Genomic DNA, 25,927 nt, shown 5'->3' on the forward strand with positions numbered 1-25,927 from the left:
TACAAAACCTTGGTCTAATGAACTAAAAACTTCACAACCCCCATGTAGTACCTCTGCGGACCCCCTGTTGAAGACCCCTGGATAAGATGCTACACCAATTTGCGTTGTTAGCTATAACACAAAGCTAAGATGTGGACGTTTTGTTCAGATAGTTTATCATATTAAGTCGATCTACATTTTACTGGTTTTAGTATCTTTAATGTACAAATTGTATGAAAGCGCATCCTTCAATTAATTGCTGTAAAAATTTTAGACTCCTATTCTACTTGACTGGACTATTCTATATATATATTTTTTAAAGATAATATGGTACTTTTTTGATATTCCAAAATGTAAGCACTTTTCAAACTGAAGGCATTTTCCATAAGAACGTGCAATATGTTTACTGGGTTTTGACAGGGAGAAATGGGGAAGACTTACCTGTCTGCAGCTCACTGGGCATGGTGGGCGGGGCTGTGCTGATTGACAGGCTCGACAACGAATCTTCAAGGCCAGCGGGGAGCGTGGGTGCAACGAGAGGCGGGGTCACGGCCGACAGCTGGACCTGGCCACGTTAAAAAGTATTACATATAATCCAAGCCAGCAGCCAAGTAGTTAGTGTTAAGACGTGAAACCTCGGTGAAGCCGTCCTTCAAAGGACTGACAGGCTCGCCAGAAGCACTCCCGGGGAAGCTGATCTTCTTGCCCTCCTCAAAGGGTCGGGTGGGGATCCTGTGCAGGTATCCATAGCCAATACCGCATCCGAGGCTGCGACAGGGGGAGGATAGTGAGTCAAATGTGTACGTTTTGAGATTAACCGAGTTTGAAATAACCCTGACATGATTTAGAAGAAAAATGCGACAAGAAATAGCTTTTTTTGACCTCGCTGCATAATCTCTTAGGTATTTTGTTATTTGGGAGCCTTATCGTGAAGTAACAGCTTCAAATAATGTTGACAGTAGAAAACTGGCTTGTAATAAGTGGCTTAGGCTCACATACTTTGGTGTTGAACCAGCCATGTCGTATGATCACTAATGCTAGAGTTAAAATGTAAAAGACTTGGAACCATTTTGTACACCTTTCCACTATTTAGTGTAAAACACAAATATGTAATCATCACTATCACTCATTTGATTGGTGTTTAAGTTTTGCATTTGTTGGCCTCTGACCAGGTTTTTCTCTCTTAAAAGGGGAACTGCACTTTCTTGTGCTTATCATCCACAATGCCTATGTGAAGCATAAACACTTGTTTTTCTTGTTATATAAATTATAATTCGTAATAGTCTGCAAGTACGAGGTGGCTAACAATGTAGCTAACGAGAGTAATCTATTGTGCCCATAAAATCCTCTACAAAACATCCAAAAATAGCCGACAGTACTGCATTCACGTTTTGTGACCTGAATATTAACCAAGTATAATTATATATCAGGCATGTGATTTTAACTAAATGCCCCCCGAGCTCCTGGTTTTTCAGCAATTGAACATGCAAAAATTAGCATAAAAAAAGCACCATTTAAAGATGTTTTAGAGTTTAAAAAATTGAAAAATGATCAACAGAGTTGACATAAATACATAACATATTCATCCAAATGAATCACTATGTCTGTTTCAGTCACTATGTTATTTAGTCACTACAGTAATTTCAACTTGTGTTCACATCCACAGGAACCACATGGGTTAGCCTACTCTTTACAATATTTACAACCTTACTAGTGTTCACTTCACAGCCACAGATGGTTCATCTAGTTCAGGGGTCAGCAACCCGCGGCTCTTTGATCACTCTGATGCGGCCCAGCTGCATACTTGCCGACCCCCTGATTTTCCCGGAAAACTTTCGGATTTCAGTGCCTCTCGCAGAATTAATATTCTCCGAGGTTCACCCTTACAATAATAATAAGGGCGTGCCATACTGATACAGCATTTAGCATACTGTACAATCTGTACCAACAGCATGCCAGTCCAGCCTCTTGGTATTTGCATCTTCAGCTTGCACACGCAAGTGACAGCAAGGCATACTTGGTCAACAGCCACACAGGTTACACTGACGGTGGCCATATAAAACAACTTCAACACTCTTACTAATAATGCGCCACACTTTGAACCAAAACCAAACAAGAATGACAAACACATTTCGGGAGAACATCTGCACCTTAACACAACATAAACACAACAGAACGAATACCAGAATCCCATGCAGCCCTGATTCTTCCGGGCTACATTATACACCCCTGCTACCACCAAACCCCCCCCCCCCCCCCCCTGTGCGTTGGTTGAGGTGGGCGGAGTTTGGAAGCGGGGGTGTATAATGTAGCCCGGAAGAGTTAGGGCTACACAGGATTCTGGGTATTTGTTCTGTTGTGTTACGGTGCAGATGTTCTCCTGAAATGTGTTTGTCATTCTTGTTTGGTGTGGGTTCACAGTGTGGTGCATTATTAGTTAGAGTGTTAAAGTTTTTTATACCGCCACTGTCAGTGTAACCTGTGTGGTTGTTGACCAAGTATGCCTTGCTGTCACTTACATGAGCAAGCAGAAGCCCCATACAACGCGTGGCTGGGCCGGCACGCTGGTTGTAGAGGGCGCTAAATGCTGTATCATCACGGCACGTTCGAGAGAATAGTCGCCCTGAAATTCGTAGTCTGCCGGAAAAATCGGGAGGGTTGAAAAGTATGACGCTGTCAAGCGCCATTCATATAAGACTTGCGGGCCGCACTAACATTCAATTTTCATATTAAGGTGTGGGCCGCGTGTCTGAGACCCTCGGCTTATACATAGCACAAAGCAAAAAAAATTCTTTGTATGCAGTGTTATTTCATTTTAAATTTTAAAAGACTTTTGTGGCTCCCATTTTTTTTTTTTTTGTGAAACTGGTCAAAATGGCTCTTTGAGTGGTAAAGGTTGCCGACCCCTGATCTAGTTATTTACACATTACTTTTGGCATTTTTTGCATGGATGTCTCGGACATGAGCCTTCCTGGCAAATTTCTGAGCAGCTTGCATTTTCCTTTTTGTTTCTGCTTTAGTGGACTCTGCCTTGAATTTTATAGCCAATTTCTGTCTCTTCGACTCCCTCTCCACTTCTAACTGCTCCAAATGCAAAAAAATCATTAAGAGTACAAACAATGTTTATTCTATGAGCTAACTTCCTTTATCTGAATAGCCATTTGTGATTTATAGCATGAAATAACAAATATCTTGCAGTCATGTTTATGTTTGAAAATAATTCAACATCAAAATGTAAACAGTAGAAATGAACAAAATGTCAGCTACTGTCTTGTTTTAAAACAAATGAAATGTAGCATTTAGACAAGCTAAACTGTAGCAAAAGTAATCACGTGTGTGTTCTTAAATGTGTATTCCACGTCTTCCATGTCGAGAGCAGTTTTGTTTTGGGCTTACATGGTAAACAACTCAAATTAATGTTGTATCCAGACACAGGGTTTTCTGGACGTGGTCTACGTCCAGAAAGAAAAGAAAAGTTTAAAGAAGAGAATCATTGATGGATGTTCTTAGGATGTTTTAAGAGCGCTTTACAGGCAGAATAGAGCGTTGTTAGCTGACTCTTGCTAGTGTAGTCAGAATGCATTAAAAAAAAAGAAAAACATGTGCTTGTCTTACATAAGGATTGTGAATGATAGGCAACAAAAGTGCAGTTCCCCTTTAAGACACACATTTTTTATCAGCGGTTTGTATTTAACTTACACTTTACAACTGTGAGCGAGGCCCTGGAGCAAAAAAAGCCAATTGTTCTTTACTGCTGCTTTAATTCAATGACTATAAACGTAGCCCAAAGTAGCATCTTGATTTGTCTCCAGGTCCTAATTCCCAAACTACTAAATACAAATTGGACCAAATGTTTAGCGTGACTGTTTAGAAAACCCACTTTAATTAACAATGTAAGCTGTAAACAGATGTATTAACTCGCACGGAGGAGGTTAGGTTCTGGCAGAGTTTTAAGTTTGTTAACTGCACTAAAGTTGAGAACAGATTGTGATTTGTGGAGTTAAAAATGAATGAATCATTTCATTTTTGATCATGATCCAGATTTCAGACTCTGGCAGATACTGTAATTTAAACATTCTGCCCAGATAAAAGTTTGAATATTATTTTGTTTATTTTTATTCTGTTCATTCAATATTAAAAAACAAACAATTGAACTAACCACTCCACTGACACGTGCCTTCTCTATCTGACCGACCACATCAAACATGAGGTGGACGCGGGCAAATACTGCGGCATGGTCATGCTGGATCTTCAGAAGGCCTTTGACACCGTTGACCACGCTATACTGTTGGATAAACTCAGAGCAATCGGATTTGACAAAACCTCATCGAGCTGGATGCAATCTTACTTGGAGGGGAGAGAACAGGTGGTAGAGGTGAACGGCACCGTGTCCCCCCCCCTCTTAGTGAGCTGTGGAGTCCCCCAAGGCAGTATATTGGGGCCTTTACTGTTCCTAGTATACATAAACGACTTGTCATCAGCATGCGACTGTGAATTGTTCTTGTTTGTGGATGACTCGGCCCTGCTGGTATCAGACAGGGACAAGTCACAGGTGGAGAAAATCCTCAGTGCTGAACTCTGTAGAACTTGCTCCTGGCTCGCTGACAACAAGCTATCCATACACTTGGGTAAAACAGAATCCATCCTGTTTGGGTCCCACATCAACCTTAAGAAAGTCAATGACTTCACTATAAAAGTGGGTGACATTGTTATCACCAGGAAAGATGAGGTCACCTACCTAGGTTCCATTCTAGAGGCTAATCTTTCCTGTGATAAAATGGCAACCAAAGTAATCAAAAAGGTCAACCAACGAACGAGATGTCTCTATAGAATCTCCTCTCTGGTCAACAAAAGCACCATGAAGATTCTGGCGGGAACTCTCGTTCAACCCTTTTTTGATTACGCATGCACCTCCTAGTACCCTAGCACCTCCAAAACCCTCAAATCTAGACTCCAAACATCCCAGAACAAGCTAGTCAGATTACTTCTAGACCTCCACCCCAGATCCCACCTCACTCCTACCCACTTCTCCAAAGTGGGCTGGCTCAGGGTGGAGGACAGAGTAGAACAACTTGCACTGAGCCTAGTCTATAAAATCCGCTACACCTCCCTGATACCGAAGTAAATGTCAAACTACTTCCTTAACGTAAATGATCGCCATAACCACAACACCAAGGGGTGTTCCACAAACCACGTTAAACCCAGATTCCGATCTAACAAAGGTCTTAACTCATTCTCTTTCTATGCCACATCAATGTGGAATGCGCTCCCAACAGGTATAAAAGAAAGGGCATCTCTATCCTCCTTCAAAACCGCAATAAAAGTACACCTCCAGGCAACTTCAACCCTAAACTAACACCCTCCCCGGATTGTTGTTAATAATCAAATGTAAACAATCAAATGCAGATATTTTTCTTATGCCTTCTGATCTCTCTCTCTCTATGTCCACTACTTGCTGTCCATATCCTACCAAGTCAGACCTACACTGTTTCAATATCCATTTCTCTGTTCTCAATTGTTGATGACTGATGATAACAACCAAACCTAACCCCCCCCCACCACACCCCGAATTGTAAATAATGTAAATAATTCAATGTATACACCCTGATGATTATCTTGTGTGATGACTGTATTATGATGATAGTATATATCTGTATCATGAATCAATTTAAGTGGACCCCGACTTAAACAAGTTGAAAAACTTATTCGGGTGTTACCATTTAGTGGTCAATTGTACGGAATATGTACTTCACTGTGCAACCTACTAATAAAAGTCTCAATCAATCAATCAATCTCGATTTTTCTATGTAAAAAATTAACACAGAATATTCAAAGTCGTATTGCTTCAAATAAAGCCATGCCTACATGAATACAGAAATTCTAAAATAATTATTGTATGTTTTTTGGCTTCTGGTCCACACGCAAATGTAGATTTTTGTCCAGCGAAAGTGGAGATTTTCAAAATCTCTGGCTTCAGCTGTGTGTGTACGGGTAAAACAGAGCTTTGATTTAATTTAGTGTCTTATAACGCACAGAAGCAATTAAAACAACGTTCTTGATGTTTCCTGGGCCCCATGGAGGCCAGCGTTGAGATTTGAATATAGGGCTGCAGTTATCAATTAACTTACCGGTAGTTGTATCAAATGATCGGATGAAACACTATAGCCTCGGTGTGTAGTTTAGGGAAAATAGTAAACAACATTTTTAATAGTCTCTTTTATTAAATGAATACACATTGTCAACATTAAAGGGGAACATTATCACAATTTCAGAATTGTTAAAACCATTAAAAATCAGTTATTATATTTTTCAAAGTTTTTTTCAAAATTTTCCCCATCACGCAATATCCCTAAAAATGATTTTAACCATCGTTATATACACCCGTCCATTTTCCTGTGACGTCACATAGTGAAGCCAACACAAACAAACATGGCGGAAAGAACAGCAAACTATAGCGACATTAGCTCGGATTCAGACTCGGATTTCAGCGGCTTAAGCGATTCAACAGATTACGAATGTATTGAAACGGATGGTTGTAGTGTGGAGGCAGGTAGCGAAAACGAAATTGAAGAAGAAACTGAAGCTATTGAGCCATATCGTTTTGAACCGTATGCAAGCGAAACCGACGAAAACGACACGACAGCCAGCGACACGGGAGAAAGCGAGGACGAATTCGGCGATCGCCTTCTAACCAACGATTGGTATGTGTTTGTTTGGCAATAAAGGAAACTAACAACTATGAACTAGGTTTACAGCATATGAAATACATTTGGCAACAACATGCACTTTGAGAGTGCAGACAGCCCAATTTTCATCAATTAATATATTCTGTAGACATACCCTCATCCGCGCTCTTTTCCTGAAAGCTGATCTGTCCAGTTTTGGAGTTGATGTCAGCAGGCCAGGGAAGCTAGGGTCGATAGGGGGTTTAGCTCGCTCGTCTGCGGGAACAAACTGCCGCCATTGCTTGCCGTGCTACCGAGGTCCTTTGTCCCTGAATTGCTCACACACTTCGGCAGATTCAATGGGGGTCTGGCGGCAGATTTGTTTGACTTTATCGTTGGAAATGCATCTGCTTTGAGTGTCGCAGGATATCCACACATTCTTGCCATCTCTGTCGTAGCATAGCTTTCGTCGGTAAAGTGTGCGGAACAAACGTCCAATTTCTTGCCACTTTCGCATCTTTGGGCCACTGGTGCAACTTGAATCCGTCCCTGTTCGTATTGTTACACCCTCCGACAACACACCGACGAGGCATGATGTCTCCAAGGTACGGAAAACAGTCGAAAAAACGGAAAATAACAGAGCTGATTTGACTCGGTGCTTGAGAAAATGGCAGATTGCTTCCCGATGTGACGCCACGTTGTGATGTCATCGCTCCGAGAGCGAATATTAGAAAGGCGTTTAATTCGCCAAAATTCACCCATTTAGAGTTCGGAAATCGGTTAAAAAAATATATGGTCTTTTTTCTGCAACATCAAGGTATATATTGACGCTTACATAGGTCTGGTGATAATGTTCCCCTTTAAAATAGTTACGTTGTGAGGTGCAGAAAGCCGTAAGAGGGCGGGATATTGATTACAACACATTGGAAAGTTATTGCATATTGGCATCCGCGTAAACCTTGCAAAAAGCACCTTTAAATTGCATTTTAAAGCTATGTCCACATGAACACAGATACTTAAAAAATACTTGTATCCGTGGTAAAATCGACCTCCATCAACACGAGTGTAGTTTCAACTAGGGCTGGGCGATATATCGATATACTCGATATATTGCGGGTTTGTCTCTGTGCGATATAGAAAATGACTATATCGTGATATTCGAGTATATGTTCTCACACAGTTGCTTTTAGCTGCGGGTATTACACTGCATGTGTGACAGAGACGTGAAAAACAAGCGCACCTTCTTACATACGTCACGCGTGCAACGTCACACGCCCTCCCCGAACAGAGAGGTAGCTACATGGGTAACATTAGCTGTGGTGCTAACAGTGTGTTGCGAGTGGTAATACGAAAGAGAGAAGGTGCCAATCTGGTAACAAATGGAGAAAGAATTAATTCCCAAGAAAAACAGCACAGGGTGGATCGTCTGGCGGTGGTTTGGCTTCAAGCGGGAATATGTTGAACAATTATGCGGCAAAAGCGTTGCTACAAAAAGTAGCAGCACTGCTAATTTGTAGCATCATTTGAAAAGTCACCCGCTAGAGAATGAAGAGTGCTTGAAACTGAACGTCAACATCTCCGTTCGGTGCCACACCTACAAAATGCCGAAGCAACAATTTCCACATCAACCCCGTATGAAAAAAATAGTCAACAACAGAAGGAGATAACGTCCGCAACACGCAACCGTAACTCAAAATGCCGGACATTTGAGGCATTTAAGAAACTCCGCCCGGACAGCCCCGCAAAAGAGGACATGCCCGGTGAAAAGAGGACGTATGGTCAGTCTATCGTAGCTCGTTAGCTGCTAGCATGTCGTGTGTTGTGCCTCGGTGTGCATTGTTTACACAACGTGCGTTACGCTACTTAATATGTCCGTGTGGAAACTCGTTCGGTACACCTCCGAACCGAACCGGAACCCCCGTACCGAAACGGTTCAATACAAATACACGTACCGTTACACCCCTAGATAGATCACATATTTCTATTTTCTAATTACAACTTGTTCTAAAAGGAGTGAGACGAAGCAGAGCTTATTTACACGATGGACTGGACTCTCACAATATTATGTCAGACCCACTCCACATCCATTGCATTCGGTCTCCCCTAGAGGGGCGGGGTTACCCACATATGCAGTCCTCTCCAAGGTTTCTCATAGTCGTTCACATCGACGTCCCACTGGGGTGAGTTTTTCCTTGCCCTTATGTGGGCTCTGTACAGAGGATGTCGTTGTGGCTTGTGCAGCCCTTTGAGACACTTGTGATTTAGGGCTATATCAATAAACATTGATTGATTTAGTCTTACCCACTTTCCACTTCATAGCAATTACGTACACGTGTTTACTTCTTGCTCTCTATTTGTAACACAATTTAAATCAATGGATACTAAATACTACCGTTCTCATAAATAAATAGTAGAATAAGTTTTGATTCACATATGAGATGAATAAGATTATCTCTTTTAGGTTCAAAATGTTTATCTAGATTGATCTTCGATGTGAGTAGCAGCAGTACTACTTCTTACTGTCAAGTTATGTTGTTTGTTTGTGCTCTCCCCTAAACTTGAAAAGGGTTTTGACTTTTTGACCAGAGGTTACACCATACTTGCCAACCCTCCCGATTTTCCCGGGAGACTCCCGAATTTCAGTGCCCCTCCCGAAAATGTCCCGGGGCAACCATTCTCCTGAATTTCTCCCGAGTTCCACCCGTGCCGGCCCAGCCACATAACATCTACGGCTTTTGGAGCTCAGTGCACAACTGCACATATATGTCTCCATTATCCATAGGTTTATCTATAACCCATAAAGTAGGCAGGCACGGAGCTATTTCTCAGCGTGTCTTTATTCCAGCCGGCACGTTAATACACTGACACACAACATCCGGATTCCCATCATGCATTGCTTCAAAACTACGGCAAGTAGTAATGTCCAAAAACATAACAGAGACGAAGCAGAAGAACGAAGAAGAGACATGGCGATGACGAGTAAGAAGAAGTACGCTTGCAAGTTCCAAAATGATTGGAAAAAATAATTTCAGTTCATCCAGGACAGCTCGAAGGGAAAGGGGTATGCTGCCTGCAAATTTTGTAGATCAGACTTCTCCATTGAACACGGTGGCCGAACGGATATACTCTTTCGTGAACGTATTATTTAATATATATATATATATATATATATATATATATATAAAAAACTTGAAAATATGTACACCCCCCGCTACCTCAACCCCGCCCCCTATCTCCTGAATTCAGAGGTCTCAAGGTTGGCAAGTATGGGTTACACTGGGACTTCACTCTTTGTTTTAATCCAATGATGAGACAAATCTGTTTCACCTTTTATTTTGGACTTGATTGTCTCTTTTTTCCATTGAATAGTTGTAAGGTGAAAAACCTTTGGAGAAGGTGGAAAAATACAAAAGCAATTAGGGACCAATATAATCAAATTACATTTCAATACACTAAATTGGCCCTAGTGTGTGAATGTGAGTGTGAATGTTGTCTGTCTATCTGTGTTGGCCCTGTGATGAGGTGGCGACTTGTCCAGGGTGTACCCCGCCTTCTGCCCGATTGTAGCTGAGATAGGCTCCAGCGTCCCCCGCGACCCCGAAGGGAATAAGCGGTAGAAAATGGATGGATCTTCTCTGTACTTTGTAAACACTTTGAGTTTGTTAAATAAGAGTTGGACACATGAGATGATGCCGCACCTTTCTTAAAACATAAAGCAAAACGTTTTGCTTGTCAAAGTTGTCCCATCAGCCGGAGGTTCGACCGGGATCTTATTCAAAACAGCTGATCGTTATCGGCGCCAGCGGTACCAAAATGTTGGCGTCGAGTCGACCCTAGTTTCTATACAGGTGCTCTGTGATTGACAGTCAGGACCAGATCTGGGCAAATTAAGGCTCGGGGGCCACATGCGGCCCGTTAAGCTTTTCAATCTGGCCCGCCGGACAGTCCCAATTTTTTTTTTAGATCTTTAAGATGGAAAGTGTAGCTGCTATTATGATGTGCAGTGATGTTTTCAAATTACCATAAGTCTTGAACTATACAACATATTTCAATGGTTGGAATCTGCACTTTTGCATGATATTTTAGTGACTAGTGTTGTCCTGATACAAATATTATTTTGATACTTTTCTAAATAAAAGGGACCAGAAAAAATTGCATTATTGGCTTTATTTTAACAAAAAATCTTAGGGTGTGGCTGGTGGTGTAGATGGGGAGCATTTCCACAAAGTGTTTCCAGAGCAGCCAGCCTGAAATGTGGGTGTCAGGGACAGACGTGGAAGGAGATTTTTACAAGAAAGTTCTAAAGTTTAGTGAAATCACATATATCAGATTGTAGATGTTTTTTACCCTTCACGTTTATATTTCGCTGTGTTTGTTGCATTTTTGTTGCATTTGGCTTGATTGTAAAATATGTCGATTGAGAGGGGGTGTGACGTTCATATGTTCTCAATATTCAGGGTTTTATCGTTCATAGAAAAAATTAAAATTCCATTCTGTTTTTAAGGCGGTCTGTCATAACATTTTTAGCATTCAATCAGACTTTAGTGTGAGATTTTGTATTAGTTTTCCTAAAAATAGATATACCGGCCCCCAGACACATTTTTTTCTCTAGATTTGGCCCCTGAGTCAAAATAATTGCCCAGGCCTGGTCAAGAGTGTAGTTACCTTCCGCACTTAGCAGTAGGAAATGCATGGAGGACATAAAGTGTATTACCTCCCCTCTCCTCCCCAGGCACCATTGGGCGTGATGACCACTTCTCTGCAGTTGTCGGTGTCGGTGTTGTACACGTAAAGCTTCAAGCCCTTTCCTTCATGGCTCTCTATCAGAGAGAACAAGTCCTCAGACTGCACGGGAAGAAGACACCATCATGGTCACCAGGTTAAGAATACACGTGACCATAACGTCTTATAGTAGCCCACCTCGTTCATTACAGTGTCAGCTCCGATAATGTAGTCGGTGTGTGGCCGTAAACCGGCAAGGGCTGCGGGGGAATTGGGCTCCACCTCCTGTGGGGCGTAAAGCGAGTGAGCGCTGAGCCACGTGAACACAACGGCCGCGACGGCGCGGTTTACGTACCAGAACGTGCCAAACGTTCTCATTGGCTCCCTCAAAACTGCAGAAGCGAATTGAAACCCCAAGCAGACCCTGGCCCCCCCACAGGTTGCTGGGCGTGACGGTGGACTCCCGCAGCTCCAGGGTCTTTGAGGAGTAAACCAGCATCTTGACTGGTTTCTCTACGCTGGCTTTGAGCAGGTCCTTCAAGGTGTCGTTGTCCTTGTTCTGCAGGGAGGTGTAGAAGAGGCGATCAGGGAGTAGGTTTGTGTTCACATGATTAAAAGGGGAACATTATCACCAGACCTATGTAAGCGTCAATATACACCTTGATGTTGCAGAAAAAAGACCTCTTTTTTTTTTAACCGATTTCTGAACTCTAAATGGGTGAATTTTGGTGAATTAAACGCCTTTCTATTATTCGCTCTCGGAGCGATGACGTCACAACGTGACGTCACATCGGGAAGCAATCCGCCATTTTCTCAAACACCGAGTCAAATCAGCTCTGTTATTTTCCGTTTTTTCGACTGTTTTCCGTACCTTGGAGACATCATGCCTCGTCGGTGTGTTGTCGGAGGGTATAACAACACGAACAGGGACGGATTCAAGTTGCACCAGAGGCCCAAAGATGTGAAAGTGGCAAGAAATTGGACGAAACTTGTTCAAAATACGAGGGTGTGGGGAAAGCCGACGAAATGGTCAGTCGTTTGTTCCGCACACTTTACCGACGAAAGCTATGCTACGAGAGAGATGGCAAGAATGTGTGGATATCCTGAGACACTCAAAGCAGATGCATTTCCAACGATAAAGTCAAAGAAATCTGCCGCCAGACCCCCATTGAATCTGCCGGAGTGTGTGAGCAATTCAGGGACAAAGGACCTCGGTAGCACGGCAAGCAATGGCGGCAGTTTGTTCCCGCAGACGAGCGAGCTAAACCCCCTGGATGTCTTGGCTCACACCGTCCCTTATGCCACCGAAGATGATCAAGAGAAGAATATCGACCCTAGCTTCCCTGGCCTGCTGACATCAACTCCAAAACTGGACAGATCAGCGGATGAGGGTATGTCTACAGAATATATTAATTGATGAAAATTGGCCTGTCTGCACTCTCAAAGTGCATGTTGTTGCCAAATGTATTTCATATGCTGTATACCTAGTTCATAGTTGTTAGTTTCCTTTAATGCCAAACAAACACATACCAATCGTTGGTTAGAAGGCGATCGCCAAATTAGTCCTCGCTTTCTCCCGTGTCGCTGGCTGTCGTGTCGTTTGTCGGTTTCGCTTGCATACGGTTCAAACCGATATGGCTCAATAGCTTCAGTTTCTTCTTCAATTTCGTTTTCGCTACCTGCCTCCACACTACAACCATCCGTTTCAATACATGCGTAACCTGTTGAATCGCTTAAGCCGCTGAAATCCGAGTCTGAATCCGAGCTAATGTCGCTATACCTTGCTGTTCTATGCGCCATGTTTGTTTGAGTTGGCATCACTATGTGACGTCACAGGAAAATGGACGGGTGTATATAACGACGGTTAAAATCAGGCACTTTGAAGCTTTTTTTAGGGATATTGTGTGATGGGTAAAATTTTGAAAAAAACTTCGAAAAATAAAATAAGCCACTGGGAACTGATTTTTAATGGTTTTAACCCTTCTGAAATTGTGATAATGTTCCCCTTTAACTGCTGCCTTACCAATCGGGTGTTGTTGATGGAGACGATGAAATCGAAGAAAGGTTCCAGTCCTGCTCGGTGGCCAGGCGAGTTCTCCTGAACCTGCAGAGACAATCCATCATAAAGACAATAGAGGGGCAGCGGAGTTCATTCTCCAACAGGCTTCTCCCACAGTGAACATTACAGGACTTCATTAATTCCACTCCATCCAGCTGTACAATATCTCACCTTTCTGTAACAGATAATACTGTTTTTTATTATTATTATTACATTTGCTCAATGTCATCTCTCCTTACTTAGTAAATAGACATTGTATTTACTTTTTATACCTATTCATTCCTTGTCTATTTGTGAACCCTTTTAATTCATTTTATTATATGGTCTACCCATTCTATTGTATTCTTATTATATAATATCTCTTTTGCATAGTTGGTATTGTTTATTACATTTGAATTTTTCCTCTTTTTGAATGCTTTTGAGAGCGTTCTTTTTAATGATTTCTTCCTGCAATCAATAAAGTTTGTCCAAATCTTATAATGGGGAAGTACAGTTTTTTCGGACTATAAGGCCCACTTAAAATAATTTCATTTTCTCAAAAATCGACAGTCTGCCTTATAACTTGGTGCACCTAATACTGGTTGTGCTTAACGTCCTCAAAGCAATTTTATTGGGTAAAAGGTGTCATGATAAGTGCGAGCAGTATGGCAGTCACACATAAGAGATATGTTGACTGCAGGGTGACGCCCCTTGCTCAATAAATGACGCTAGCAAGTACTCGTAAGCAAGCAAGCCCAAAACTTTGATGTTTCATTGAGAATATAGAACATTACACACAATGCCCAAAACTCTGTCAAAATGTTTTAGTTCGACTTTCATAAGCTACGAAGCCGTACTGCTTGATGGATTGTCGACGCATTACGGCTACCATAGTCAGACGTACCGGTTTTTACCGGTTTTAATGATCCATAACTTTCTTAATATATATCACAGGAAAATTATATTCATAACACTGGAATCGTCTTTACAGGACCTGTCTGTTAACCCTTGCAGGCATGCCAGTCAACTAATCTTTAACATTTTACACACATACAGTCGTGGTCAAAAGTTTACATACACTTGTAAAGAACATAATGCCATGGCTGTCTTGAGTTTCCAATCATTTCTACAACTCTTATTTGTTTGTGATAGAGTGATTGGAGCACATACTTGTTGGTCACAAAAAACATTCATGAAGTTTGGTTCTTTTATGAATTTATTATGGGTCTACTGAAAATGTGAGCAAATGTGCTTGGTCAAAAGTATACATACAACAATGTTAATATTTGCTTACGTGTCCCTTGGAAAGTTTCACTGCAATAAGGCGCTTTTGGTAGCCATCCACAAGCTTCTGCTTGAATTTTTGACCACTCCTCATGACAAAATTGGTGCAGTTCCGCTAAATGTGTTGGTTTTATGACATGGACTTGTTTCTTCAGCATTGTCCAGATGTTTAAATCAGGATTTTGGGAAGGCCATTCTAAAACCTTAATTCTAGCCTGATTTAGCCATTCCTTTACCACTTTTGACGTGTGTTTGGGGTCATTGTCCTGTTGGAACACCCAACTGCGCCCAAGACCCAACCTCCGGGCTGATGATTTTAGGTTGTCCTGAAGAATTTGGAGGTAATCCTCCTTTTTCATTGTCCCATTTACTCTCTGTAAAGCACCAGTTCCATTGGCAGCAAAACAGGCCCAGAACATAATACTACCACCACCATGCTTGACGGTAGGAATGGTGTTCCTGGGATTAAAGGCCTCACCTTTTCTCCTCCAAACATATTGCTGGGTATTGTGGCCAAACAGCTCAAATTTCCTTTCATCTGACTACAGAACTTTCCTCCAGAAGGTCTTATCTTTGTCCATGTGATGTCAGATGAAACAAAAATTGAGCTGCTTTGCCAAAATACCCAGCAGTATGTTTGGAGGAGAAAAGGTGAATCCCAGGAACACCATACCTACCGTCAAGCATGGTGGTGGTAGTATTATACTCTGGTCCTGTTTTGCTGCCATTGGAACTGGTGCTTTACAGAGAGTAAATGGGACAATGAAAAAATTCTTCAGGACAAGCTAAAATCATCAGCCCGGAGGTTGGGTCTTGGGCGCAGTTGGGTGTTCCAACAGGACAATGACCACAAACACACGTCAAAAGTGGTAAAGGAATGGCTACATCAGGCTAGAATTAAGGGTTTTAGAATGGCCTTCCCAAAGTCCTGACTTAAACGTGTGGACAATGCTGAAGAAACAAGTCCATATCAGAAAAACAACACATTTAGCTGAACTGCACCAATTTTGTCAAGAGGAGTGGTCAAAAATTCAAGCAGAAGCTTGTGGATGGCTACCAAAAGGTGCCTATTTGCGGTGAAACTTGCCAAATATTAACATTGCTGTATGTATACTTTTGACCCAGCAGATTTGGTCACATTTTCAGTAGACCCATAATATATTCATAAAAGAACCAAACTTCGTGACTGTTTTTTTGTGACCAACAAGTATGTCCTCCAATCACTCTATATCGGTGTTTTTCAACCTTTTTTGAGGCAAGGCACATTTTTTGCGTTGAAAAAATCCGGAGTTACGCCACCAGCAGAAATCATAAACTTGGTTGACAGTAAAAAGTTGTTGTTGCAATTGTTGGATATGACTTTGAAGCATAACCAAGCATGCATCAATATAACTCTTGTCTCAAAGTAGGTGTACTGTCACCACCTGTCACATCACACCATGAATGATTGAGTTTTTTGCCGTTTTCCTGTGTGAAGTGTTTTAGTTCTTGTCTTGCGCTCCTATTTTGGTGGCTTTTTCTCTTTTTTTGGTATTTTCCTGTAGCAGTTTCATGTCTTCCTTTGAGCGGTATTTCCCGCATCTACTTTGTTTTAGCAATCAGGAATATTTCAGTTTTCATCCTTCTTTGTGGGGACATTGTTGATTGTCATGTCATGTTTGGGTGTACTTTGTGGACGCCGTCTCTGCTCCACAGTAAGTCTTTGCTGTCGTCCAGCATTCTGTTTTTGTTTACTTTGTAGCCAGTTCAGTTTTAGGTTCGTTCTGCATAGCCTTCCGTAAGCTTCAATAACTTTTCTTAGGGGCACTCATCTTTTTGTTTATTTTTGGTTTAAGCATAAGACACCTTTTTACCTGCACACTGCCTTCCGCTGTTTCCGACATTTACTAAGCAATTAACTACCGGCTGCCACCTACTGATATGGAAGAGTATTACACGGTTACTCTGCCGAGCTCTCGACAGCACCGACACTCAACAACAACACAGTTTGCAGACTATAATTACTGGTTTGCAAAAAATGTTTTTAATCCAAATAGGTGAAATTAGATAATCTTCCACGGGCTGCGGCACAGTGGTTGAAAAACTATGCTCTATATCACAAAAAAAGAAAGAGTTGTAGGAATTATTGGAAACTCAAGACAGCCATGACATTAAATTATTTACAAGTGTATGTCAACTTTTGACCACGACTGTACATACTTAATTAGTACTGATATTATGCTAAAATGTTGGTGTCAGTACGTCCAAACCCGTTAGCATGTTAGCATTATGCGACTGATGCTAACCTAGCTAGCATTAAAAAGCCCGCCAATTATCTTAATAATGTGGACATTTATAAGCAACTATTTACAATGTTAACGTAATGCCGCTAAACACATGCTGACGTCCCTAAGATAGGAGCCTTTTCCTAAACCCGGCAGGTGCCACTCAGCCTAGCTAAGTTACATACAGTATTTTAGTAACTTAGGCACATTTTACCAGATGCAAATGTCACAAATTAAAACAACCTAATCAGTTGTTTGGCACATAAGGCCCGCCGTGACGTCACAGCCCCCATCGTCAACACAGTGTTGTGTTGGGGGGGGAATTAGCAATGCTAAGCTAACAGCTAAGAGCCGGATACGGACGCATGCAAAACTCACCCGGAGGACGTGGTAGCCCTCTGAGCCGCCTCCCGGTATCTCCACGCTCTGTGCGCCTCCCATTCTATAGCTGTCTTTAAGGGGGTTTTTTTGTGAAGGTTTTACGGCGGGCTGGTTCCAGGGAGCGCTGAAGTACCCGTACTACTTGTACTCACCGGGTACACGTCGTCAAATGAGTGGTCATCTGTTGCGCATGCGCCGTTACGTGGCAGGAAGTGGAGGTACCCCTTGTTTCCACACCCATAGACATCTTTATAAGTAGACGCGAACATCAAGCGCTACTGCCTACTGGCGCTGACGAGACGCGGGGCCGCCATCTTGGAGTGGTGATCCGCTCCACTCAGTGCAATTCATTTGGCAGGAGCGTTGAACTGTCAGCGCATTTAATTCATTTTACCTCACTGATTTTCACGCGGTTGTTTTGTCATAAAGGACACATGTTTTGGCGTGTTTTATTTTATTTTTTCATTTTATTTTTATTGACATCCAGCATCAGACATTCCTATCCATTACATTATATTCACATACATCATATATCTGTTGTCTAGCTGCCCTAAATGTCAAAATATTTTTTGTTTGTATCCCAACCATACCACCCCCCCCCCAAAAAAAGAAAGAAACAGCAAAAAAAACAAAGTAATATCTACAAATACATCAATTAAATTTAAAAAAAAGAAATAATACTTTAATAATAATAATAATAATCATAAAAAAATAAAACAAATATATAAACAGATACATATATATGTATATATACATACATATATACGTACATACACATTCACATACATACATACATACATGTATATACATATATATATATATATATATATATATATATATATATATATATATATACATACATACATACATACATACATACATACATATACACATATATATAATCTTTTTTTTTCTTCTTTTTTTTGAGCAGTACAATCACTAATTTCACAAATTTAAGTAGGCAAACTATGAATAATAAAACTGACTTTAAGTTTTATTATTCATAGTTTTCTTAACAATAATAGAATATTCTTATATGCTATAAGTGACCAGACGCCCGAGATCAAAACTGTGACTATAATCCCAGAGAAGGGGGAAAAAAAACGATCAGCTATTTTTATGTTCAAGAAACAACATGATTAGGTTATATATACATGCGTATATCCTACATAAGCAATGAATACATTAGATATCTATATATCTTAGGGACCTATAGACTGTATCTCTGTTGCTGCAGCAGCAGAGAGTTTATTCTGTCTTGACACTTTGTATTGATATTTTGTATTACAGGACAGGACAGGCTAACTTCCTCCAACCTCCGACGACAAAGCTACGAACAATGGGAGACCGGGCTTTCTGCTCTGCCGCTCCCAGTCTGTGGAACGCTCTCCCTGACCACCTGAGGGCACCACAGACTGTGGATGCTTTTAAAAAAGGCTTAAAAACCCTACTTTCTTTTTTTTTTTTAAAAAGCCTTTTTTTTAGGTATATGCATACTAGTTTTAGCTATTTGGCTGTTCTAGTTTTTTTTTTTTTTTTTTTTTTTATTATCTTTTTTATTTTTTTTTTTTTTAATACACCGTAGCACTTTGAGGTTGTTTACTCAATGTTAAAGTTCTTTTTATAAATAAAATATATTATTATTATTATCATTATTATTATTACATTCTTCCCTTAAATGATCATGTTTACAGTGATTGTTTTATATGTATTTTTTATGTATGTCGCTTTGGATAAAAGCGTCTGCCAAATACTTAAACATATATAAGCACCTGAAAGTCTTTATATCAGCTAAAACCACCAATCTGTTTCACTGGATTCAGAATAAAACCAAATTCCGTCTTACCCAACAATGTTAGTATTTGAATATTGTTACTTGAAGACTTATTCCTGGTTACAATTATACTTTTGAGAAAGTATTGTCTTATACTTTGCCTAAAATGAGAATGCATCATAATCAGTGGCGGCTGGTGAATTTTGTTTTAGGTGGGGCTGAAAGTTTGTAAACCAAACCCCTGAAGAGGGGGTCATCCTCCCCCGCTGGAAAACATCCCCACAGCATGATGCTTCACTGTAGGGATGGTATTGGCCTGGTGATGTGCGGTGTCTGGTTTCCTCCAAACATGATGCCTGGGAATTCATGCCGGAGACTTCAATCTATGTCTCGTCAGACCAAGTAATTTAGTTTCTCATGGTCTGAGGTGCATGTTGGCAAATTTTTTTTACTACCATACAGGCCTGATTGGTGCATTGCTGTAGCTCTGACAGAGTGACCTTCGGGTTCTTGGTCACATCCCTGACATAGCGGCATTCATATTACGGTAGTCTAGTCAGGGCCTGACTAGACTAATATGAATGCCGCAATGTACATTATGGGGTATTGTGTGTGGAATTTTGAGGACAAAAATTAATTATTTCATTTTTGAATAAGGCTGTAACATAAAATGTGGGAAAAGTGATGCGCTGTGAATACTTTCCGGATGCAGCATGATAATACAAATACTTCTTGACTTGTTGTGCAGAGCTATCACCACTAAAGGGCACTAGCATCTCATTCCTGGTGTTACAATGCAGGATTGTCACACTCATTTTCATTGAGGGCCACGTTGTAGTTAAATGGCTGCATATGCATTTCCATCCATCCATTTTCTACCACTTGTCCCTTTTTTTGGGGTCGCGGGGGGTGCTGGAGCCTATCTCAGCTGCATTCGGGCGGAAGGCGGGGTACACCCTGGACAAGTCGCCACCTCATCACAGGGCCAACACAGATAGACAGACAACATTCACACTCACATTCACACACTAGGGCCAATTTAGTGTTGCCAATCAACCATTTGGTTATTATATATATTTTTTACGTATTTTTTTTACAGGAAAAACTAGCAACTCAATCACCAGAATTTTTCAATAAAATGTGTTTTTTGCAACATATTAAGGTAAATGGAAACACTTTACCATCGTTTTTATTTTATTCTGACAACTCAGCTGCCGATTTTTTACCGTTAAAAAAAAATACTGTTTTACCATTAACAGTAAAAATAACAAACATAGATCTTACAGTAACAACACTGGCAGCTCAGAATTTCTCGTAAAAAAAAAAACAGTGGTAGAGTTTTTTCAATTAACAGTAATATGCTGGGAAAAAAAAAACATCGGACATTTTACAGTAAAATTTATTGTAATTTTTAAGGTGTACAATTTGATGGATAAGTTTCTCTAAAACTATTAGTCAAGCAGAAATGGAAGTATTTTAACAAAATATTTTTTTTGGAGAGTATCCTCTGGCCCACCGGAGAAGAGGATGGTGGCGCCCTCTGCTGCTGGCCCACCGGAGAAGAGGATGGTGCCGCCCTCTGCTGCTGGCCCACCGGAGAGGAGGATGGTGGCGCCCTCTGCTGCTGGCCCACCGGAGAGGAGGATGGTGGCGCCCTCTGCTGCTGGCCCACCGGAGAGGAGGATGGTGGCGCCGTCTGCTGCTGGCCCACCGGAGAGGAGGATGGTGGCGCCGTCTGCTGCTGGCCCACCGGAGAGGAGGATGGTGGCGCCGTCTGCTGCTGGCCCACCGGAGAGGAGGATGGTGGCGCCGTCTGCTGCTGGCCCACCGGAGAGGAGGATGGTGGCGCCGTCTGCTGCTGGCCCACCGGAGAGGAGGATGGTGGCGCCGTTGGTTGTAGACCCACCGGAGTGCATGGTGGCGTCTGCCGGCCCACCGGACTGCATGGTGGCGTCTGCCGGCCCACCGGACTGCATGGTGGCGTCTGCCGGCCCACCGGACTGCATGGTGGCGTCTGCCGGCCCACCGGACTGCATGGTGGCGTCTGCCGGCCCACCGGACTGCATGGTGGCGTCTGCCGGCCCACCGGAGTGCATGGTGGCGTCTGCCGGCCCACCGGACTGCATGGTGGCGTCTGCCGGCCCACCGGACTGCATGGTGGCGTCTGCCGGCCCACCGGACTGCATGGTGGCGTCTGCCGGCCCACCGGACTGCATGGTGGCGTCTGCCGGCCCACCGGACTGCATGGTGGCGTCTGCCGGCCCACCGGACTGCATGGTGGCGTCTGCCGGCCCACCGGAGTGCATGGTGGCGCCGTAGGTTGCAGACCCACCGGAGATGATGGCGCCGTCTCTTGCAGACCCACTGGGGCGAGAAGTAGCTGTGGCTCCCCAGCTGCACTGCTACTCATAGCCCCTTCCCCAAGGGACGGATCCCAGACGTCCCCAGATAGGACCACAGACGACAGGGGTGGGAGGGAGAGGGCTTGAAAAGCGGCCGAACTTTTCTTCAGATTAGCCATTAAGTCCAAAACTTTGTTAAGCCTCTCCGCCATGGACATCTCTGCGAGATTCGAATTTGGCTGGATCATTATGTCAGAGTTTGTAGGTGACGAACCCCAAGATGCAGAGAAGGCGGAAGGCGTTGTGCAAGAAAACATGATTTAATTAAACACTATGGCAAAACAACAAAAAAAGGTAACAAAAGGCGCGCACAAGGCGGAGAACAAACTTGGCTATGAACTAAAATAGCACAGAGGCTAACTGTGGACAAGAAACCAAAAACACTTACTGTGACACGAAGGAACTAGGACATGAGCAGAGTGAAACAAAAGTAGACAGAGCTACAACGACAAGTATTAAGAACAACGACACGACAGGTAGGAATGACAATGATCCAGCAATGACTGGAGGAGAAGGCAGGTTTAAATAGTAGCTGGCTGATTGACACCAGGTGTGGCCAGGTGCCAATCAGCCACAGCTGAGGGGAAGCAGCACTCAGGGAGACACTCAGGAAATGAAGACAAAATAAAAGCGCTGACAGGAAACTAAGACAAACACAGAGAAAAAACTAAAACAGTCAAACTGTCAGGGACAAGCCTGGCACCGTTGTTGCCATTTGTGATATAAAGTAGCGTACAGTTCTAACTTATATCCGTTAGTAGACTCGCTATGTAAGCACTAAAAGCTACCGGTACAACAAAGATGATGGGAAGAAGACGCTGTCATAGTGGAGGCACATAATACATTTTTTGCATTTTTTTCTGTTTAAATGGAAAGAACAAATACATTTAGTGAGAAAAGATACAGTACTTTATTGACGCATATTATTTCCAGGCCTTTGCGGGGCACGTAAAATGATGTGGCGGGCCAGATCTGGCCCCCGGGCCCTGAGTTTGACATCACTGTTGTAATGGCTTCTTTGTGGTTATTTATTTATTTATTTTTATCTATGTGACTGTTATGAAAGTCTGCAACCTTATTTATTTCTTAAAGGATGCAGTGATGCTGAATCATATCATATTCATCCATCTGAGCACAGTCAATGGAGCAAATGTGGGCTAAGAATGTGCAGAGGATGGAGGAAACAAACACCGCCCGGAGCTTTTTTTGATATACAGTACAGGCCAAAAGTTTGGACACACCTTCTCATTTCAATGTGTTTTCTTTATTTTCATGACTATTTACATTGTAGATTGTCCCTGAAGGCATCAAAACTATGACACCCGTGAAACCATTTTCTTGAAGCCCATTGAGAGAATGCCAAGAGTGTGCAAAGCAGCAATCAGCGCAAAGTGTGGCTATTTTGAAGAAACTAGAATATAAAACATGTTTTCAGTTATTTCACCTTTTTTTCTACAATGCACACACTAAAAAATACTGGGTTATTTTGACAACCCAATTTATGAGTTGCTAGTGTTGGGTTAAATTTTGGAGTTATTTATATGAATAGCAATACATTTTTTGGGTTATAAGGGTATTATTTGAACTCAATTTCTGGGTTTTTCAAACGTATGAACCATTTTTAGGTTGTATTTCAACGAATAACGCATTTTTGGGAAAAAGGCTTTTTTTTTTTAAAATTAAAAACTTACTTTTTTCTTGAAGGGAATGTTATTATGAATTAATTAACATTATTTACAATCACACAACATTGAGAAGCAGAATCAGAATCAGAAATACTTCAATAATTCCCAGAGGGGAAATTACGATTTTCAGCACAAGAGCAGACAAACGTTACAGGGAGACAGAACAGGATCGCTGACCTTACAAAAAAGGTGAGAAACAGGTGAGCGCTGGGGAGGGAGGGTGGGGAGACATCACATGGACAAAGATAAGACCTTCTGGAGGAAAGTTCTGTGGTCAGATGAAACAAAAATTCAGCTGTTTGGCCACAATACCCAGCAATATGTTTGGAGGAGAAAAGGTGAGGACTTTAATCCCAGGAACATCACACCTACCGTCAAGCATGGTGGTGGTAGTATTATGCTCTGGGCCTGTTTTGCTGCCAATGGAACTGGTGCTTTACAGAGAGTAAATGGGACAATGAAAAAGGAGGATTACCTCCAAATTCTTCAGGACAACCTAAAATCATCATCCCAGTGTTACGTGCGAGGGGTCGCAGCTTGCTGCAAATAATCATTAACTTTGCATCCCCCGGGATGCAAACGGACCACTCTGGACAGGACGTGCAGGTAGGAACATGATTTATTTGTAGAACCCAAAGAAGTACCAAAAACTGAAAACAAGCCAGAGGAAAAATGTGCCTATCGCACTCGAAGCAAAGGCTAACACTTAGCATAGGCAAAAAGACAAGGAATACTCATGTAACTGCAGCAAAGGCAAACAAAGAAGCCAGGCTTAAATAATGCATCTGATTAGTGCTCGGGGAACAGGTGAGCGTCCCGAACACCGATCAGAGGCAGGTGAAAATAATGAATAGCCAATGTAACTAAACAAACTCAAGGGTGCACAACAACAGGAACTAAGGGAGTCCAAAACTAACAGAAAATAACAAAAACATGATCCAGCCACGGATCATGACACCCGGAGGTTGGGTCTTGGGCGCAGTTGAGTGTTCCAACAGGACAATGACCCCCAAACACACGTCAAAAGTGGTAAAGGAATGGCTAAATCAGGCTGGAATGAAGGTTTTGAATGGCCTTCCCAAAGTGTGTGGACAATGCTGAAGAAACAAGTCAAACACATTTAGCTGAACTGCACCAATTTTGTCAAGAGGAGTGGTCAAAAATTCAAGCAGAAGCTTGTGGATGGCTACCAAAAGCGCCTTATTGCAGTGAAACTTGCCAAGGGACATGTAAGCCCGTAAGGACCAGATGAGTAGCCCGCTGGCCTGTTCTAAAAATAGCTCAAATAGCAGCTCTTACCAGTGAGCTGCCTCTATTTTTTAAATGTTATTTATTTACGAGCAAGCTGGTCGCGCTTTGCTCGACATTTTTAATTCTAAGAGAGACAAAACTCAAATAAAATGTGAAAATCCAAGAAAATATTTATTTAAAAATTTGAGAGTTGACTTTTGTATTTTACATGAGTTATTATTTGTACAAACATGGTGCAAAGTAATTCAGGATTTGTTAAAAAAAATGTTCGTGGCTAATTAGTTAAAATGGGATATTGTGATTTCACAAGACTGTCTTAGAAGTGATCATTTGAAAATGTTCAATTTGAAAAATGTGCACTTAGAGAAAATATAAAAATGAAGTGTTGCATATTGATACTTATCTGTTTCTATATGTATTTATTGTGAAAAATCATTAAGATGATCAGTGTTTCTACAAAAATAAATATCATTAATTATTAATAATAACATAGAGTTAAAGGTAAATTAAGCAAATTGGCTATTTCTGGCAATTTCTTTAAGTGTGTATCAAACTGGTAGCCCTTCGCATTAATCAGTACCCAAGAAGTAGCTCTTGTTTTCAAAAAGGTTGGTGACCCCTGGTGTAAGCAAATATTAACATTGCTGTATGTATACTTTTGACCCAGCAGATGTGCTCACATTTTCAGTAGACCCATAACAAATTCATAAAAGAACCAAACTTCATGAATGTTTTTTTTTGTGACCGACAAGTACCGTATTTTTCGGAGTATAAGTCGCACCGGAGTATAAGTCGCACCTGCTGAAAATGCATAATAAAGAAGGAAAAAAAACATGTATAAATCGCACTGGAGCCCGGCCAAACTATGAAAAAAACTGCGACTTATAGTCCGAAAAATACGGTATAGGCGGGTCAAATGCAGAGAATAATCTCGCCACACCTAGTGTGTGTGTGTGACAATCATTGGTACTTTAACTTTTTTTTTTTAATCACTCTATCACAAAAAAATTAGAGTTGTAGAAATGATTGGAAACTCAAGACAGCAATGACATTATGTTCTTTACAAGTGCATACTTGCCAACCCTCCCGGATTTTCCGGGAGACTCCCGAAATTCAGCGCCTCTCCCGAAAACCTCCCGGGACAAATTTTCTCCCGAAAATCTCCCGAAATTCAGGCGGACCTGAGTGACGAGTCGACAGCCTGTTTTCACGTCCGCTTTCCCACAATATAAACAGCGTGCCTGCCCAATCACGTTATAACTGTAGAATGATCGAGGGCGAGTTCTTGGTTTCTTCTGTGGCTTTATTGTTAGGCAGTTTCATTAACGTCCTCCCAGCGTGGCAACAGCACACAACAACAGCAGTCACGTTTTCGTCTACCGTAAAGCAGTTCGTCTGCCGTAAACAGCAATGTTGTGACACTCTTAAACAGCACAATACTGCCATCTACTGTACATGCATATGTGACAATAACATCTACGG

At 41.8% G+C, this 25,927-nt stretch overlaps 1 protein-coding gene across 1 annotated transcript in view; it reads right to left on the minus strand.

Moving 5' to 3' along the window:
• Positions 1–17,566, minus strand: part of LOC133580814 (Golgi reassembly-stacking protein 2-like) — a 30,013-nt gene extending 12,447 nt beyond the window's left edge. The window contains exons 1-7 of the mRNA XM_061935043.1: positions 17,331–17,566; positions 13,390–13,470; positions 11,722–11,925; positions 11,565–11,651; positions 11,359–11,489; positions 615–747; positions 421–544 (exon numbers count right to left, since the gene is read on the minus strand). Coding sequence (XP_061791027.1) covers positions 421–544; positions 615–747; positions 11,359–11,489; positions 11,565–11,651; positions 11,722–11,925; positions 13,390–13,470; positions 17,331–17,393 — 823 coding nt within the window. The 5' untranslated portion in view covers positions 17,394–17,566. The remainder of the gene's footprint in view (positions 1–420; positions 545–614; positions 748–11,358; positions 11,490–11,564; positions 11,652–11,721; positions 11,926–13,389; positions 13,471–17,330) is intronic.
• Positions 17,567–25,927: the final 8,361 nt, after the last annotated feature.

This window comes from Nerophis lumbriciformis, linkage group LG03 (assembly GCF_033978685.3).
Source record: "Nerophis lumbriciformis linkage group LG03, RoL_Nlum_v2.1, whole genome shotgun sequence".
Classification (NCBI taxonomy): Eukaryota; Metazoa; Chordata; class Actinopteri; order Syngnathiformes; family Syngnathidae; genus Nerophis; species Nerophis lumbriciformis.